Source organism: Pongo pygmaeus, chromosome 22 (genome assembly GCF_028885625.2).
Source record: "Pongo pygmaeus isolate AG05252 chromosome 22, NHGRI_mPonPyg2-v2.0_pri, whole genome shotgun sequence".
Classification (NCBI taxonomy): Eukaryota; Metazoa; Chordata; class Mammalia; order Primates; family Hominidae; genus Pongo; species Pongo pygmaeus.
The window spans coordinates 50,505,238-50,523,263 of NC_072395.2; the positions used below are offsets into that span (position 1 = coordinate 50,505,238).

Sequence of the window (18,026 nt, forward strand, 5' to 3'; positions counted from 1 at the left end):
GGGTCAGCAAACTTTTTTTATACAGGGCCAGATAGTAAATATTTCAATCTTTGCCGTCCACACGGTCTCTGTTGTAATTACTCAGCTCTGCTAGTGCATGTGGAAGCAGCCATAGGCAATACACAGACAAATGGCTGTGGCTGTGTTCCAATAAAACTTTATTTGTGGACATTGAAATTTGAATTTAGGATGATTTTCACATGTCTCAAAATATTCTTCTTTTTTTCCCCCAATTATTAAAAAATGTAAAAATCACTTTTAGCTCACAAGTGGTACAATAACAGGCAGCAGGCCAGATTTTTTTTTTTTTTTTTTAGCAGATTTGGTTTGCTGAAATTTTTTGTAGTAAAAATAGCCCACAGCTTGGGGCCTTGTGACCTGGATTTGAGACAAGGAGCTATGATTCACTGGCCTTTTAAACTTGGCCAATTTGCCCAAACCCTAGTTTTCCTTCTATAAAATGTAAATTATAATACTCAACCTCTCATGGTGAATTAGAATGAAATAAGATAATTTGTACAAGTGCTCTTAATGCTCTCAAACACCACACCATGTTGGGTAAAATATTGTTTTGTTATTATTATACATTCTGTGATTTATCAAAATCTCTTAGCAGCCTTCTGACAGAATTTTGACTTCTAGATGACACTCTGCATCTAAAGCACTCAAGACATTAAAGGCAGAAATATTAGGAAGAGGTGTGCTTTACTCAATTTTAAATTAAAGGCTAACATTTTCTTAGATACCGGTTGGCCATAAAGTTTAGAAACAAGATAATGTTATTTTAGTGTATTGTAATGTAATATAAATGAATCATCTATTATGTATATGTTACCTATGTTTTTCAATGTTAAAGCCATCCACTGAAAGGAAATCATCCTCGAAGATAATGTTTACCATATATAGAGGACACTGAACTCTCAACTACCTTCCTGACATTTCTAAATCATACAGAGTATCACCCAAGTCAAGGAAAGAAAGACTGAAGAGTAGCCAGACTATTAGCCAACTGTTTTGGAAATGATTTACTATGAATATTTTAATTGTATTCTCTCAGCAAATCAAATGATTTCCCATTCTTCTGGTGAGTTCAGGTAGTTTTCTAATAGCATTCTTATGCCCCCTTTCTCTGTCCACCAGTTCTCACCTTTGTAAGCAGTTTCTAAATATCTCAAAGACACTGGCTTAAATCTAAATAAAAAAGCAAAGGGGAAAAAAGTAAGAAACCCGAAATGTAAGAAAATGTAGGGATGGAAAGCATAAGAATGTTGCTCTGGAGAATTCAAAATTTAGACTATGAAATGAAGTCATGAATAATTTTTAAATTGGAGTACAATGAAAAATAGACATTTCAGAGCCCTAGCTTTGTTAGACCTGCAAGAGGAAATTGTGCTTAAGAAATAGGTTGACATTTGCAGCTGGATTTCTGTTAGGGAACATAAGGTACTGAACTAAAACAATAGAATTGGAACTGGAGAACCAGGGAAAGAGCAAAGGATGGGGATAGATGATGGAGGAAGGGAGTGGGGGGAGAGAGAGTTCTGCCTCATGGACATAAAGGGGATATATGTTGGAACAACCAGGCTGGAAGGCCATGTCTGAAGGAACAGAAAGGTTGACATTTGCTATGTTAATGTAAAAGAGTATAGCTTACCCAGGGGACAGCTAAAACAGAAATGATTTTATTGGTTCCATAAAGTTGATTTATAAATAAATGGGTGCTCTTCCAGTTGGAGAGCATGTTGGGGTGGGTGGAGGTGAGAATCCGAGGCACTCAGCAGCCTTGTGGTGGGGGGTCATGCTTGCAGCTGAACCTGCCCTTCCATCCAGGAGCACTTTGTTCTGTCAGATTGGGGTCAACTGTGGCAAACCATAACCCTTAAATTCCAAATTCTTATCTGGCTCACGGATCCCACCATGCTTTATGGAAAAGTGACTCAAATACATTAACCAAACAGACCAAAGGATCAAGTTGAGAGTGGTCTTCATTAGTTATGGATACTGTTGTATTAAAAGAGATTTTTAAAAAATTCTCATTGCACTTGGTTTGCTAATGGAGCGACTGAGGGAATGAAGACTGGATATTGCGGAATAGAATGAGTGGAAATTGTGGGGTCAATTTTGTTGAGCTGTCTTAATGGAAAACACCATTCACTCACTACTCGCTGCTTAGAAAATCAGTCTCAATGAACTTTCAGTTCCAAATTTTAACAGTTGACACAAAATACACTGTTAAACTGTGTTAACAACTGTAGAAAAATAGACATGTTTGATAGGGACATTCTAGTAAAAGGTTCTTCAGGAGCATCCTCATTTAAAGATTCAGAGGCTCACATTACAAAAATGAGATTTGGTTCAAGTTCTGTCTCCAACTACATTGACAACAAAGACAGTGAGAAACAGGGAGAGACCTCACATCCGGGTGCCTGTCACAGACACAGAACTGACAGGTGCACGTGGCCAATGTCTTGTCAAGGCTCTTCGTTCAGTTGTGCTAAAGGGCAGGCAAGCAGGGATCAGGCCCTGAGCTGCTTGCTCTTCCAACCAGACACAGGGGTGTGTGCTGTCCTTTAAACCTCAGCAATGGAATTAAAAGGGCCCAGTGAGTCTTCAAGAGCTAAATTAGAAGACATTTTGCAGCCCCTATTCCACCTTGTTTTGTGCCTGCCATGGCCTGCCCTGCAACCCTGGCAAGGCTGCAGGGGAGCTCCCCAAGCCAAGTGTGCCCTTCATTAGGTTGCAGAGAGGTCAGGCCATGGCTCCTCTCCGCAGCCTCAAGGGGAGTGTATTGAGCTTCCTGCTTCTGGACCACCATCTCCTTCTTAGAGTGTGCGAAATAAAGAAATGATTCAACAGAGATTCAATGCAAAAAAGGAAATGCTGGCAAACAGGAAAGGGCTATGGCCAACAGTTTTGTTTTCCTTAAAGTCAGTGCCAAGAGGCAGTTGTCCTGATCCAAGGTCTCTGAGATGGGAGAAGAGAGGCCCCAAGGTTATATTTAGGAGCCACTTTCCTTATCCTGGGACTTCTTTTTGAGTAGACAAGGTCCCCAGACTACAGCAAAGGCCTGTGCAATCAGGTCAGGGAAGGCAAGGGAAACAAAGAGGGACAGCTAGTTTGATCTCTTTGACCTCCATGGTTCAGAGCCTCAAACTGAGCACAGCTGTAGGAGCTGAAAATAAACTTGGATCCATTCAATGAATATTTATGATGGGCAACTGTGTTAAAGAACAAACAGCTTATAAATGCAAAATGAATGTGAAAGATCTGTAACAGTGCAAAATCTCCACCTGCCCCGGAGGTTGATCTAAGATTTGTTTCCTTATTTTTTTCATTTTAAAATTCAGATTTCTAGTACAAATATCCTTCCTTCCTTCCTTCCTTCCTCCCTTCTTTCCTTTTTGCAGATTAAAGTGAATTAAGGCTGGAGTTTTTTATTTGTTTTCTTTTGATTGAGAGACACTGGATTTGATTTCTAACCTGTGGCATACTCTAGAGACATTTCTTAGACAATCATCAAGATTGTTGATCTAATCTTTGAATACTAAACTCTGGTCATTTCAAAATAATAAAAGATCACAATGCAAGAAATGCTGATGGATAAGCCCCAGGGACGGGCGAGATGTCATTCTCAGAACGCCAGATAGAGTCAAAGTGTGAGAGGTCGATGATTATAATGCATGCCACTCACTACATGCCTTTGTGAATTTCATGGCTTTAGACCCAAACCGTCTTCTGCTAACTTACCATGTCTCATCGTAAGAGTGTAGAGAAACTACAGCTGGAGAATCAATGGTTTTGCAGAAAAGTTTCCTAAATTATTGTACTACAAAGGGCAAGAGCTCATGTGAAAAGTAAAACATACCTTTGGTGACAGGCTAGAGAATATTTCCTTCCTGGTATTCCCCCTCCTCCAGGCCAGTTAGTGAGGCCCTTGTTATCTTTTAAAAAAAGACATCTGTTTTGTAACATTTCACAGTATATCAGCATATTGGTGGTGGGTTTTGCCATCTACCAGACCTCTCAATTTCCCCCAGACCTATGGCTTGTTAGATTCAATGAAAGGATCAGCGTGGGAACAGTGAGGTACCCTAATGTCTGCCAGTCTGAGACACAAACAAAGGCCATGCACTGAAGGGCCAGCCATCAACTGGATCAAAATAACCTAGAAAACACAGACATCAAAACAGAAATGCCTACTGCATGTTAGGAATCTGTCTTTCTTTCTTTCTTTTTTTTTTTTTTTTGCTTCTTATTTCTAAAGTTATATATCTAAACCTACATTAATGATACATCTATGTACAGTATTTAGCAGTTCTGTTCTATGGTACTTTTGTACATGCTGGGTTTTGTTACTAACTACAAAAAGAAAATAATTACATAAGGCATATATATGTACAGTGGTTTGTCTTCAGCTCACCTGGGCCCTGTAACTGCCACACCCACATGGGGGCAAGCACCTCACCCTGTAGTAGATGAAATGAATTGGGATCCATAAAACTGAGGGCTCCACTCTGTGTCTCACTGAATGAATAAATAGGCACCAGACACCTTGCTTGTCATATCCCAGGTAAAATCTTTGACACACCTTTTTGAGTGATCTGGTATTGTATAACACATGCAGGTAAGTAACTGAAATCTCCAGGAGTTGGACGTGTAGTATTTTGGGAGGAGACCAGGCTTGGGCCACAAATGAGGGCACTTTGCACCTTCATCAAATCCATGTCTACCTTGTCAATCTGAATAACTGAGAGAGGGCAGGTAGATATTTTACACCTTGAAGATTTGTTTTCTGGTCATGTAAAAATTAAATATAAACAAATAAAGAACAAAGCAAGAGAGACAGAAAAGAAAGAGAATGAGAGACAAGGAAAGATTGTGTTGGGGGGGAGAAGAGAAGGGTTTGCCCAGCTAGGGCACTAAACTTTGGATTCATTCTCCAGGTTTGCCACATCACCATTTCTTTCTGTTTGCTCTTCGAGGTTCTTTTCTTCCTCTTCAGTCTCCAGTTCTGCATGTTGGTTGAGTTTGCTGGATACAGACCAACTCAGGGGCAGCTCTGCCCTGCTGGCTAACTCGGCCAGCTCTTTGGCACTAAGGGATGGGGTGCTGGTCTCATAGGTCTCATGGAAGCTGTTGTAGTCAACTTCGTAGAACCCATCTTCCAGGGTCAGGACAGGTGTGAACCGGTAACCCCACAGGATCTCACTGGTTATGTAGGAGCTTCGAGCTTGGCATGTCATCCCTGCAGAGAGAAGAATGGAGGCTTTAGCATATTTAAGTGTGGGCTTTCCATGGCCAAGGAGTCACAGAGAGCCGGGACGAGTACTGCATGCAGCTGTTGAGACTGACCTGCATACGATGCCATGCTTAGTAGCTTAGTAGGTGTCATTCATGTTGTAGACACATGCTAATGTGCCATGGAGATTCCAGGCCTCTTAGGGGAGTCCTGGGGAACAATGAGAGAGTCCTGGCCCGCATCAAGCCACAATTGCCTGCATGGCCATGCACACACAAAGGAAATCAAGTGTGCAAATGCACACAAGTTTTCGTGTGTGTGTGGCTATGTCTGGTCCACTCTGCTCTGGGAGAACCCTGAAGCCATGACTGTGGCCTCCTACTGCTCTTGGAGGTTTAGCCTGGGTTCTAATGGGATTTGAGCTCTTTGGCCACAGACTTAGAATGAAATTTCAGATATGGAACTACACTTAGGCTGCTTTTAAGCTAGAGGCCGCAGATCAGTGTTACCCTCCCACCCGCCATTAACACACAGGCTATGACTGTGGCCCCAGATTCAGTTGGAAGGGTCACCCACCTGAATTTGCAGTTTCCTTAGGCCCGGTGGTCATAGTTGCTCAGACTATGCAATCATAACTACTTTAAAAGCTTTTCTCCCTTTTTTTTTTTTTTTTTTTTTTTTTGAGATGGAGTCTCGCTCTGTCGCCCAGGCTGGAGTGCAGTGGTGCGATCTCGGCTCACTGCAACCTCCGCCTTCAGGATTCAAGCAATTCTCCTGTCTCAGACTTCTGAGCAGCTGGGACTACAGGTGCACACTGCCATGCCCGGCTAATTTTTTTTTTTTTTTTTTTTTTTGTATTTTAGTAGAGATGGAGTTTCATCGTGTTGCCCAGGCTGTTCGTGAACTCCTGAGCTCAGGCAATCCGCCTGCCTCGGCCTCCCAAAGTGTTGGGATTACAGGCGTGAGCCACTGCTCCCGGACACTTTTCCCTTTTCTTAAAGATGAGAAGCCTTTTTGTAATTTACATAAAAGCACCACGTGAGCTACCAGCAGCCCTGGAGTCAGGAAGTAGCTTTCTTTTAAATATGAAATGGCAGAATGAGGAAAAGTCCAGCCACCACCTTGGAAAATAAAAATAGGCAACAAGTGTGGCATAAGATATGAGAAATGACGCTTTTGTGGTTTTTCAAATTTTTTTCTGAGGTCAAAGAAATCTTTTATACAAATTCTCAGGAAATGAAAACATTCATTCAGTCATTAATCCAGGGCTGACTTCTCCATTAGGCAAAAAGGCATGGTGTCTATGGCCCATGATATTTTTAGAGGCCCGTGAAAATGTTTCAACTCTTAAAATCAGAAAAGATAAACTTTTAGATGGAATGTTAATATATTTATCTTTATACCAACACAGTTGTAAAATATAACTTAAAACATTTTCTTAATGGGGCAAGGGGCTTACAAAGGCAAGATCACCAGGGACTCATGAATATCATACTGTGGCCCTGTGTCCATTCAATCAGGAGAGCAGCCAGCCAGCCAGTCAGTATGTCATCTGTTAGGACCACCAATAAGTATTACGCAGCTGCTTTGTGCTGAATGCAGGTGGATTAGGGAGAAGAGGATGTCTGTGAATGTTTACACAGAAGGATCCAGAGCTACACAACATTCCTGCAGCACTGCATTTGCTCCTTGTGTCTAGAAGAAGAAACTGGGGTGCCAGGGACCTATGTGATTGACTCAGCTATAGCTGTCAGAGCCTGAGCCAGCACCAGCCCTCACCCCAGCTCTGTGCTCTTCCTCTTAATCTCAAAACCGAAATGTGACCCTTTTTCAATGTTTCCCTGGATGACCCACAGAAGCCCCGCCTTTATGCCTCTAAAACAAACATTGCAGGGCTTTTAGGTATTAGGAAAAAAAAGGTCAACACTGATTTGATTTTACTTCTCAAACAATGTTTCTCTTCTGAATTATTTTCTTTATCTGTGCTTGAGGGTGGGGTGAAGACAGGTGATGGCAGTGATATGTGGGCTCAGAATGAGAAACAAACAGGAAGTCAAGAGGAAAAGGTGATCCAATAACTCTTTTTCCACCAAGGAAGTACATGTTTATGGTAAAGTGGCTAGAAAATAGGGCTGTGATAACAGTTGGGGAAAACAGCAAGCTAATCAAAGAACAAAAAGAAATTCTGGGGAAAGAGGTTCACAGGGAGCTTTGGAAAGCTCTGACATATTCCTGAGAAACTAGAAGACCACATGCATGTGTAGGGCTGTGCACATGCCCAAGAAAAACCAGAGAAGGCCCTGAGCTCTCACTTCTGGTTGACACCGAGTCTCTGTGCAAGCAGGAGGTGAAGGTTAATGCAGAGTTGTAAAGTGCCTGACTGAATGTTGAAGGCAGGTCCCACCATGTACACAAAGACCCTTGACAAAGACTGGGAGATATTTGGTTACTGGCTTTTAAGAGAATCTGTCTAATTATTAGCTGATCACTAAATTAACTGAGCAGAGACTTTAGTGGCCATATACACAAAAAGTACAGACCTTACAAAATTAGCTCAGGAAAGTTACTAAAAAACAAATAGCAATGGCAACAAAAAACTCTGAAAAGGAGGGAGAATCTGATTTTCAGGGTTACTACATTATATTACTTAAAATGCCTGTTTTCAACAAAAATTTATGACACATGCAAAGAAATAAGAAAGCATGTCCTATACACAGGAAGGGAAGCAGTCGATAGAAACTGTCCTTGAGGAAGCCTAGGCATTGGATTCACTAGAGAAAGACTTTAAATCAGCTATTTTAAATATGTTCAAAGAACTAAAAGAAGCCATGTCTAAAGAACTAAAGGAAATTAGGGAAACACTGTTTCCCCAAATAAAGAATAGCAATAATAAAAGTAAGTTACATGTAAAATCCCAACATAAATTCTGAAGTAAAAAGTATAATAAATGAAAGAAAAGAATTACTACAGGAACTTAGCAGATTTGAGCTGGCAGAAGAGAATCAGTGAGCCTGAAGATAGGTCAGTTAAAATTATTGAGGTATAGAAAGAAAAAAGAATGGAGAAAAATGAACAGTGCCTCAGAGACCTGTGGGACACAGCAAGCATACCAACATACACATAATAGGAGCCCCAGAAGGAGAGTATAAAGAGAAAATAGCATAAGGATTATGTGAAGACGTAATGACTGGAAAGTCTTTAATTCAATGAAAACCATTAATCTATACATCTAAAAAACTTAACAAACCACAAGTAAGGTGAACCCAAAGAGATTCACACTGAGACACATCATAATCAAACTGTTGAAACATGATGATGAAGGTAGAATCTTGAAGGCAGCAAAAGATAAACAACTCATAACATGCAAGTGATTTTCAATGATATTAATAGCTTATTCCTCATTAGAAACCATGGAAGCCAGAAGGCAATGAGAAGACATTATTAAAAGCACTGAAAGAAAAAGACTGGCAACCAAGATTCTATATCCAGCAAAATTATCCTTCACAAATGAAGGAGAAATGAAGCCATTCCATGAACAAAAATGGAGAGACTTTGTTGCTAGCAGACCTTTACTCCAAGAAATAATAAACGGAGTCCTTCAGACTAAAATAAAAAGACTCTAGATAGTAATTCAGATGAGAACAGGTGTGTTCAGGGTGGTATGGCCATAGACTAGACCGTAACTCAAATCCACATGAAGAAATAAAGAACATTGGAAAAAGTAACTACATAGGTAAATATAAATGTTTTTCTCCAGCATGATTTTAAGGTTATTCCATTTTATGGCAATTATACTATTCCATTATATGAATATATCATAGTTTTATTTAATCAATAAAACAAAGTGATCCAAAATATGTGGCGGGTCTATTTGTTGGGGGAAATATTAATAATATTGGCTTGGTTTGTGTAGATTGTCTTACGTGTCCTATTATGGGCTGAATTGTGCACCCCCACCCCCACATTCATATGTTGAAGTCCTAATCTCCGGTATTTCAGAATGTGACATGTTTGAGATGGGATCTTTAAAGAGTTAATTAAGTTAAAATAAGGTCATACTGGTGGGCCCTAATCCAATATAATTGATGTCCTTATAAGAAGAGGAAATTAGGACACAGATTATGTGTCCTTATAAGAAGAGGAAAGATTATGTGAACACAGGGAGGAGATGACCATCTACAAGCCAAGGAGAGGGGTCTCAGAAGAACCAGCCCTGTTCACATTTTGTTCTCAGACGTCTACCATCCAGCCTTGTGAGAAAATAAATTTCTGATGTTTAAGCCACTCAGTCTGTGGTACTTTGTTATGGCAGCAAACTCAATACACTTACTGACTTCTATAGGGAGAGGAAAATACCTTTCCATAGTGCCATTTGAAGAGGAGTATTTAATTTATGTAATAAGATAAGATTTAAGTAAATGCTCATGGATGCTTTTCCAATTTTTATTCATCATTTTTATATCAGAACTCATTTAAAAAAGGATAAAAAAGAATATTAATGTTTGTCTATCAGTAAAATATTAAAAAGTATTTCTAGGGTAAATTGATAATTTTCTTCAGAAAAATTCCTGTCTTACATATTGACTTAGGTCCCAGTCCAGTCTTTAAAAGTGAGATGTTTTACTGAATTTGGAAAAGTAGCAAAATAAAACCAAATGAGTTAGCCTCATAAGCAAGGCAGAACTGCCAAGATGACATCTGTGTGTGTGTGTGTGTGTGTGTGTGTGTGTGTGTGTGTGGTGTTTATGTTCCATATCAGGGACATCATCATAAAGGCTCCCAGAACTAGGTTATTTTGTAAGTAAAGTACTTTCTGGAAAAAGAGATGCTTCATTTGGTAAAGAGCAAAAGGTGGAAAACCTAATCTTGATCTCCTTTGAGCATGCAGTCATAGGTGTCTGTTTTTCTTATTGTATTGTGAATGCCTTGAGGATCTATTTGCCTTGTTTATTTCCATATTCCTTAGCATTTGCACAGTGCTTCAATATTGGAGGTTCCCAGTAAGTACTTGCTAAGCGAAAAGAGTGGACTTGGGGAACTATACAGACAGCTTAATATTGTTCATTGGCTATGTCTGAATGTATTAAATAAAAAGATGTCTTGTGAGTCATTAGAAAAGAAAGTGAGAGATTTCTGCTTCCATCATCATGTCAGTCTGCATATGAAGGACCCTTAGCTAAGATATAACACAATGCTGGAAAATTACAAAATGTCTTACCTTTTGTTTTATGTATTTATTTGTTTGACAAGTAAAAATTATACATATTGATGGTGTACATGATATTTTGATATATGTGTATGTTGTGAAAAGGCTAAGTCTAGCTAATTAACGTATCCATTACCTCACACACTTATTTTATTTTTTTGTTATGAGAACATTTAAAATCTACTCTTAGCAATTTTTGGGTATATAATGCATTGTTGTTAACGGTAGCTGCCATTTGCATTTCTATTTTTGTGACAGTGCTTGTCCTCTCCTTTATCTTGAATGCCCTTCCCATAGTAACATGCTGCTCATCTTTCAAGAGATAACTAATGTGTGGTCTCCTTTCCAAAGCACGTTGTGACCAACCAGTCACTTGCTGGAACTATTGAGTTCCAGGCCACCGTAACACTTCAGTGACCCATCACAGCACTTATCAGAGTGTTTTACAGCAGTTATATGTGTCTGTTTTCCTTGCTGAATTGTGAATGCCCTGAGGATCTATTGGTCTTATTTCCGTATTCCTTAGCATTTAGCACAGTGCTTCAACATTGGAGGTTCCCAGTAAGTACTTATGCTTAAGTGAAAGGAGTAGACTTAGAGAACTATACAGAAACAGCTTAATATTGTTCATTGGCCATGTCTGAAATGTATTATTAATGTTAAATAAAAAGATTGCTTGTGAGTCATTAGAAAAGAAAGTGAGAGATTACTGCTTCCAGCGTCATGTCTGTCTGCAGATGAAGGACCTCAGCTAAAATATAACACAATGCTGGAAAAGTACAAAATTCATAATTTGAATTAAACTTGAGTTCAATAAAAGCAAGAGAAGAGCCTTCTGGGGCTGGTGAAGAGGGAGTAACGCACCTATTCCTTCCCACCAAGTATAGTTGAGGCCTCTGGACAGTGTACAAAATGAAACCACCTGAAGACTCTAGAAAGTTCACAATAGCAGGGCGATTGGAGAAGGGAGTCAAAACTTGAGGAATGAATCGTCTGGGGATAAATTTTTCTGCCTTCCTCTTTTATTTTCTGGCTTTAACCTGAGAGTGGCCCCAGTGTAGAACTGGGGCCCCGATGCAGAACAAGTGCTGGCAAGAAAATCTCAGAGAGAAACCCTGCCTTTCTCACCAGAGGACCAGGAAAAGGTGCTGCTGTGAGTCAGAGATGGGAGTGGGAATCCCCATTAATTGAGTGTGAGGACTTCCCCACCAGCCCTGAGTGCAGCCTTTGTCCTCAGCTGCTCTGCAGTGCGGCGGTGACACAGGTGCCAAAAACTGAGAGAGAGCCTGTCTTTTTGGACCGAGTATTGGGAAAGGGGAATTCCAGGGACCAGAGCTTGTGGCTGCATTTTCCTCTTTCCTCTGACTGCTTTACCCTAAGAGTGGCCCTGATTGTGTAAAACAATGCAGCAGCCCAGGTGGCTCAAATGCTGAGCAAGTCTTGGCTTTAGAGAAAGAAGTATCAGAAAAGAAGGCCCGGGAGCTGAAAGTGGGGGCTGACCGGGGGGAGGGGTGGATCTCACAGAGGAGAGAACTGGCAAAGAGGATTTCCAGATTCTGTGTATGAACTGATATAATCGTGAGCTTTGCATGCACAGGACAGAAAAAAATAAGAAAAGATGAACTTAAAAATTACCTCGTTTTGGAATATATGACCACACTTGTAAATGTCAAAGAAGAAACCATAATGGAAGTTTGATAGTACTTAGGACTGAGTGATATTGAAATTCTAAATATAAAAATTAAAGGGCATATAGAAAGTAAGAAAAATTTATATGCCTAAATGCATATATTAGAAAAGAAGAAAGTCTGAACATTAATGTTTAGAGTATTCAACTTAAGACATTAGTAAATGAACAACAGAATTAATTCATGGGAAATAGGCAACAAAGATCACTGTATAAATTAATAAAATATAAAACAAATCAACCACAATGAGGATCAATAAAGGCAAAAGTTGTTTTTTTGAAAAGTCTAGTAAAATAGACAAATCTCTGATCAGACTGGCCAAGTAAAAGGTATAGAAGGCAAAAATAAATGGCATTAGGAACTCAAAGGTATACATAACTATAGAAACAGCAGAAACTGAAAACACAAAAGGAGATTATAATAACTTAAAAATATAGATGAAATAGATAATTTTCTAAATCATATAAATTACTAATACTTAAGTAAAAATAAAAAGCAGAGATAACTTATAACCAATTATGAAATTGAGAGCCAGTGATTAAAAACTTGCCATAAATAAATTACAAAGCCCAGACAATCTTAAAGATGAGTTCAATGAAATATTCTAGGAAGAAATTATGATAATTTTACATAAACTCTCCTAGGAAATAGAAGAATCATTTCCTAACTCATTCTATAAGGCAAATAATCTTGACAATAAAGTCATAAATATAGTACAAGAAAGAGAGAAAAAAAGGGAGAACACAAGCCCATATTATTCACTTGTGTAGCTACAAGAATCCTAGAAGAAATATTAGCAAACCAAATCCAACAGTTTAGAAAAAAAAACACCATGATCAAGTTGGGTTTATTCCAAGGAATGCAAGGGTGGTTTCACCTTAGAATACTGATCATATAATTTATCATGTTAAAAGACTGAAAGATCATTTAAATATGTGCATAGAATTCATTTGATAAAATTCAAAAACGACTTATGATGAAACTTCTTAATAAACTTTGAATATGAGACCCACTGTATGTACCAAAAATCTAAACAATCATTATTTTTGATGATGATAATGATCAAAAGTTAGGATCGTTTTAAAGTCAGGACCAGTGATTTTAAATACAGATGCAGTAAATGCTTGCTATCGCCTTTTCTATTCAGTATTTTACCAAAGGCCTTTGCCAGTATAAATAAGATAAAGAAATAAAATAATTTGATTCAGAAATAAACTTTCATTATTTGCAGATAATATAACTGTGTACATAGAAAATCCACAAGAGTAGTACAACTATTAGGATTACTAAGAATGTTTAGCAAGGTGGCTAGAATTTAAAAATCTATGCAGAAAACTTATGTATATTTTTATATACCAGCAACAAACAAAAGACATAACAACAACCCTTCACCATTTCCTCTAGCAACAAAAAAAACCTAGAAATAAATCTAATAATAGAAATACAAAACCTTTATGACAATTTATAAATTATACAATTTGAGAGACAGTAAGGAAGATTTAAATAAATGGAGAGATATATCATGTTCATGGATAGGATGATTAAACATCCTAAAGATGTCAGTTTTTCCCAAGTTACTTTATAGATTCAATGCAATCCCAACAAAACGTTCTTAAAGTTAAAAAAAATGGATTTGACAAATCCTTTCTTACACCATAAGGAAGTACAAAGACTCAAAAGTCAAAACACTCCTGGAGAAGAATAAACTGTAGGGACTCACTCTATTAGATCACAGGACATACTTAGCAACTATGGACATGTGCAACAGGAAACATGTATGGTTATGTTCATAGCAGTTGTTATACGTTGGATATTTGTCCTGTCCAAATCCCAGGTTGAAATTTGATCCCCAATGTTGAGGGTGGGGTCTGATGGAAGGTGTTTGGGTCATGGAGTGCTTGGTGCCATGCCCAAGGTAATGAGTAAGTTCTCGTTCTATCAGTTCTCATGAGAACTGATTGTTTAAAAAGAGCCTGGCACCTCCATCCCCTCTCTTTCTTCCTTTCTCTCTTGCCATGTGAGCGCCATACACCTGCTCCCTTTTCCCCTTTTGCCATGAGTGGAAGCTTCCTGAAGCCCTCACCAGAGGCCAGGGCCATGCTTCCTGTACAGCCTGCAGAATCAAGAACCAAATGAACCTCTTTTCTTCATAAATTACCCAGCCTCAGGTATTCCTTTATAGTAACACAATGAACTAGGACAGCAGTATCATTTTTAACAAATTGGAAACAACCCAACTGTCCATTGACAGACAACGGCATATATTCACCTAGTGGAATTTTAAGAAGTACTAATAAGTAAATTACACATGCAGGGTCCAATATAGATGAATCTTAGAAACACAATATTCCACAAAAAGGCAAGTTTTATAAAATTTAAAAATATACCACTTTTATGAAGTTAAAATAAGCATAAGTGAATAATACAGTATTTAGGAATACATACAAATTATTTTTTTTTTTTCAGACAGAGTCTCACTCTGTCACCCAGGCTGGAGTGCAGTGGCATGATCTTGGCTCATTGCAGTTTCTCCCTCCTTGGTTCAAGTGATTCTTGTGTCTCAGCCTCCTGAGGAGCTGGGATTACAGGCTTGCACCACCATGGCTGCTAATTTTTGTATTTTTTGTAGAGATGGGTTTCGCCATGTTGGCCAGGCTGGTCTCGAACTCCTGGCCTCAAGTGATCTGCCCACCTTGGCCTCCCAAAGTGTGGGATTACAGGCATGAGCCACCACACTCAGCCAAATCACTTTGTGTTTTTTTTAAAGAAAGCAAGGGAATGTTAAAAACAGGTAGTTATATTGGGGTGAGAAAGGAATATAGAAGGAGATATAATGGTTAGCAATGTTCTAGCTCTTAAATTGAGTGGCCAAGTTACAAGTGTTTTATATAATATTACTTTATTTTATTTATTTATTATTTTGAGATGGAGTCTTACTCTGTTGCCCAGGCTGGAGTGCAGTGGTGCGATCTGGGCTTACTGCAACCTCTGCCTCCTGGGTTCAAGAGATCCTCCCCTCCAGCCTCCCAAGTAGCTTGGAATATAGGCGCTTGCCACCACGCCTGGCTAATTATTGTATTTTTAGTAGAGATGGGGTTTTGCCATGTTGGACAGGCTGGTCTCGAATTCCTGACCTCAGGTGATCTGCCTGCCTCAGCCTCCCAAAGTGCTGGGATTACAGGTGTGAGCCACCTCACCTGGCCTATTATTTTGTTTTTTGAGACAGGGTCTCTCTCCGTTGCCCAGGCCGTACTACAGTGGCAGGATCTTGGCTCACTGCAGCCTCAACCTCCCCAGGCTTAGGTGATCCTCCCACTTCAGCCTCCTGAGTAGCTGGGATTACAGGCATGTGCCACCACACCTGACTGTTTTTGTATTTTTTGTAGAGACAGGTTTTTGCCATGTTGCCCAGGCTGGTAGTGAGCTTCCAAGCTCAATTGATCTGTCTGCCTTAGCCTCCCAAAGTGTTGGGATTACAGGCATGCGCCACCGCACCCAGCTAAATTACAAGTGTTTTATTATCACATTTTGTAACATAATATGTGATGTACATTATTTTGTACTTATCAAGTACTATATTAAAAAAATCACCTAATTCCATTTTTGTTGGAATTTTTTTGTATTACACTGCTTATAATTATTCATGCAAAGGTCCTTCTTATTCAGTGTTTTCAGAACCGTTAACTATTCACTTATTTGGTGGTGGGTAGGGGAGAGCTACTGGTCTAAGTCCTGGGCTCTGAAGGTCTGAGAACGTGGAGTACTGATGTCTGAGGGAGAGGATGGACGCCCATCTCTAGAAGAGAGAGCCAATTTCCCTTTTCCCTGCCTTTTCCCTGTTCTATCTGGGTCCTCAATGGATTGGATGGTGCCCACCCACACAGGTGAGGATAGATCTTCTTTACTCACTTCAGATTCAAATGCCAGTCTCTTCTGGAAACACCCTCACAGACACACCCATAAATAATGTCTTATTAGCTACCTGGGTATCCCCAGTGCAGTCAAACTGACACGCAAACTCACCCATGACAGGGAGGCTGCTTGATTTCCACAGTGTTGTCTGAACTAAGTTATTTCTCCAAAGGGTGTGTGGGAGTGTGCGTGTGTGTGTAGCTTTTAACAATTATTTCATTCCGCAGTTTCTCCACTGAGAGCTTCTCTGTCTGGATGCCTAGTTATTCTTCCAAGAGTTAAGCTTACAGGGACATGCATGCAAACAACCTGTCTTTGGGTGGCCGTTTCATTCCCAATAAGACCATGTGAGAAGGAGGGCTTGGAGGGGAAGGGAGTGCGTGTTATGGGTGGTGATTGCAAAGCTCACTCTGCCTAGGATCCAGGAAAACAGACTGAAACATAGCTAAGGAATGTGCCATAGGCACTGAGCAAACACAGGGGCAGGCCCTGCAAGATGGAGATTTAACAGGCAAAGCCCTATTTTTAGATTCTGTGACAAATTATGGTGGGAGAAGTTTGTGTGCAGAATACCAATATGATGAAAGTCATCCTCATGAGAGAGCCCCCTGGGCAAAGCCAGAGGTATAGTCAATACGTAGATAATACATGAAAACTGCCTGGAGGATACGATTCCAATAAAATTAGATGGATATAAACCACTCTCACCACTTCTGAATACTGTAAAATGAATCTATATTTCCAATATTCAAAAACAAAGAACTGATTGTAGATACTTTACCATTTTATTTCAAACACCAGGCTACATAGATGATGTTTTCCTTTTCCTTTACTCCTGTGCCCATTCTCAATAAGAACTGTGCTGAATCAGTGCAGTAATAAAGTGTTGTGCACTTATAAGTCAGCGGTGGGTCGCTTTTCATGTGGGAGAATGATGTTGGTGATTAACCAAGCGCAGTGTCAAAAAGAAGCAGGATAGTGTGATTTCTGGCATAATCATGGTTTTAACTCAGTAGGTTTTGCCAACTGCTGAACATTTAAATAACAATGAGCCCTGCCCTAGGCTCAGGTTAAAAATCCCTTCAATGAACAGTTGTGTTTCTTCTATTATGCAAATATTAGCGGGCCAGTGAGGGTCACCTCCAGGTATGCAAAAACAAATGGAAGTGTGGATTTTTAAAAATGTCTAAAAAAAGAGATCCTACATGTGTACTCCTAATTCTATTCTCACCAAGGTCATTGATAAGTGTATAAATTAAGTATTGAATTAAGTAAGAAATGTTATTTATTGAGTGTTTACTGTGTGCTGGGCTCAGTGTGTGCTGAGTGTGAGCCAACCATCTGGTCCCTGAAACAGCCTTCTCAGACAGATGCTATGATCTCATGTGTGAGCAAACTAAGGCAAAGAGAGATTAAGTAACTTCTCTGGGTCACATAGTGCTGTGGATTGAATATCATGCCCCAGAATCCATATTCAAAGCTCTGACCTCCAATATGACTGTGTCTGGAGAAATGGCCTTAGGGAGGTAATTTAAGTTAAATGAGATCATAAGAATGGGTATCCTTATAAGAAGAGGAAGAGACATCAGAGCATGTGCAGTCTCTTTCTACATGCACACAGAAGAGGCCATGTGAGGACACAGCAAGAAGGTGGTTGTCTACAAGCCAGGCAGAGAGCCCTCAGCAGAAGCCAACCCTGCTGACACCTTGATCTTGGACTTTCAGCCTCTAGAACTGCAAGGAAATACATTTCTCCTGTTAAAGCCACTGAGTCTGGTATGTTGTTGTGGCAGCCTAAGCAGACAAATAGGTACAATAGGTAGTGGGCTGAGGGTTCTCATTTAGGAGGCCAAGCTCCAGAGTCTACACTGTCAACCACAACACTATTATTTCTACATTTGAGGACAGAGACCACATGTTAATTTTGATCTTGATTTATTTTTATTTTTAAGATGGAGTCTTGCTCCGTTGCCCAGGCTGA

At 39.6% G+C, this 18,026-nt stretch overlaps 1 protein-coding gene across 1 annotated transcript in view; it reads right to left on the reverse strand.

The window, feature by feature from the left end:
* Positions 1–1,236: 1,236 nt before the first annotated feature.
* KCNJ6 (potassium inwardly rectifying channel subfamily J member 6) overlaps positions 1,237–18,026 on the reverse strand; it is a 300,315-nt gene continuing 283,525 nt past the window's right edge. Inside the window, exon 4 of the mRNA XM_054468952.2 lies at positions 1,237–5,245. Within this exon, the coding sequence (XP_054324927.1) occupies positions 4,920–5,245 (326 nt within the window). The 3' untranslated portion in view covers positions 1,237–4,919. The remainder of the gene's footprint in view (positions 5,246–18,026) is intronic.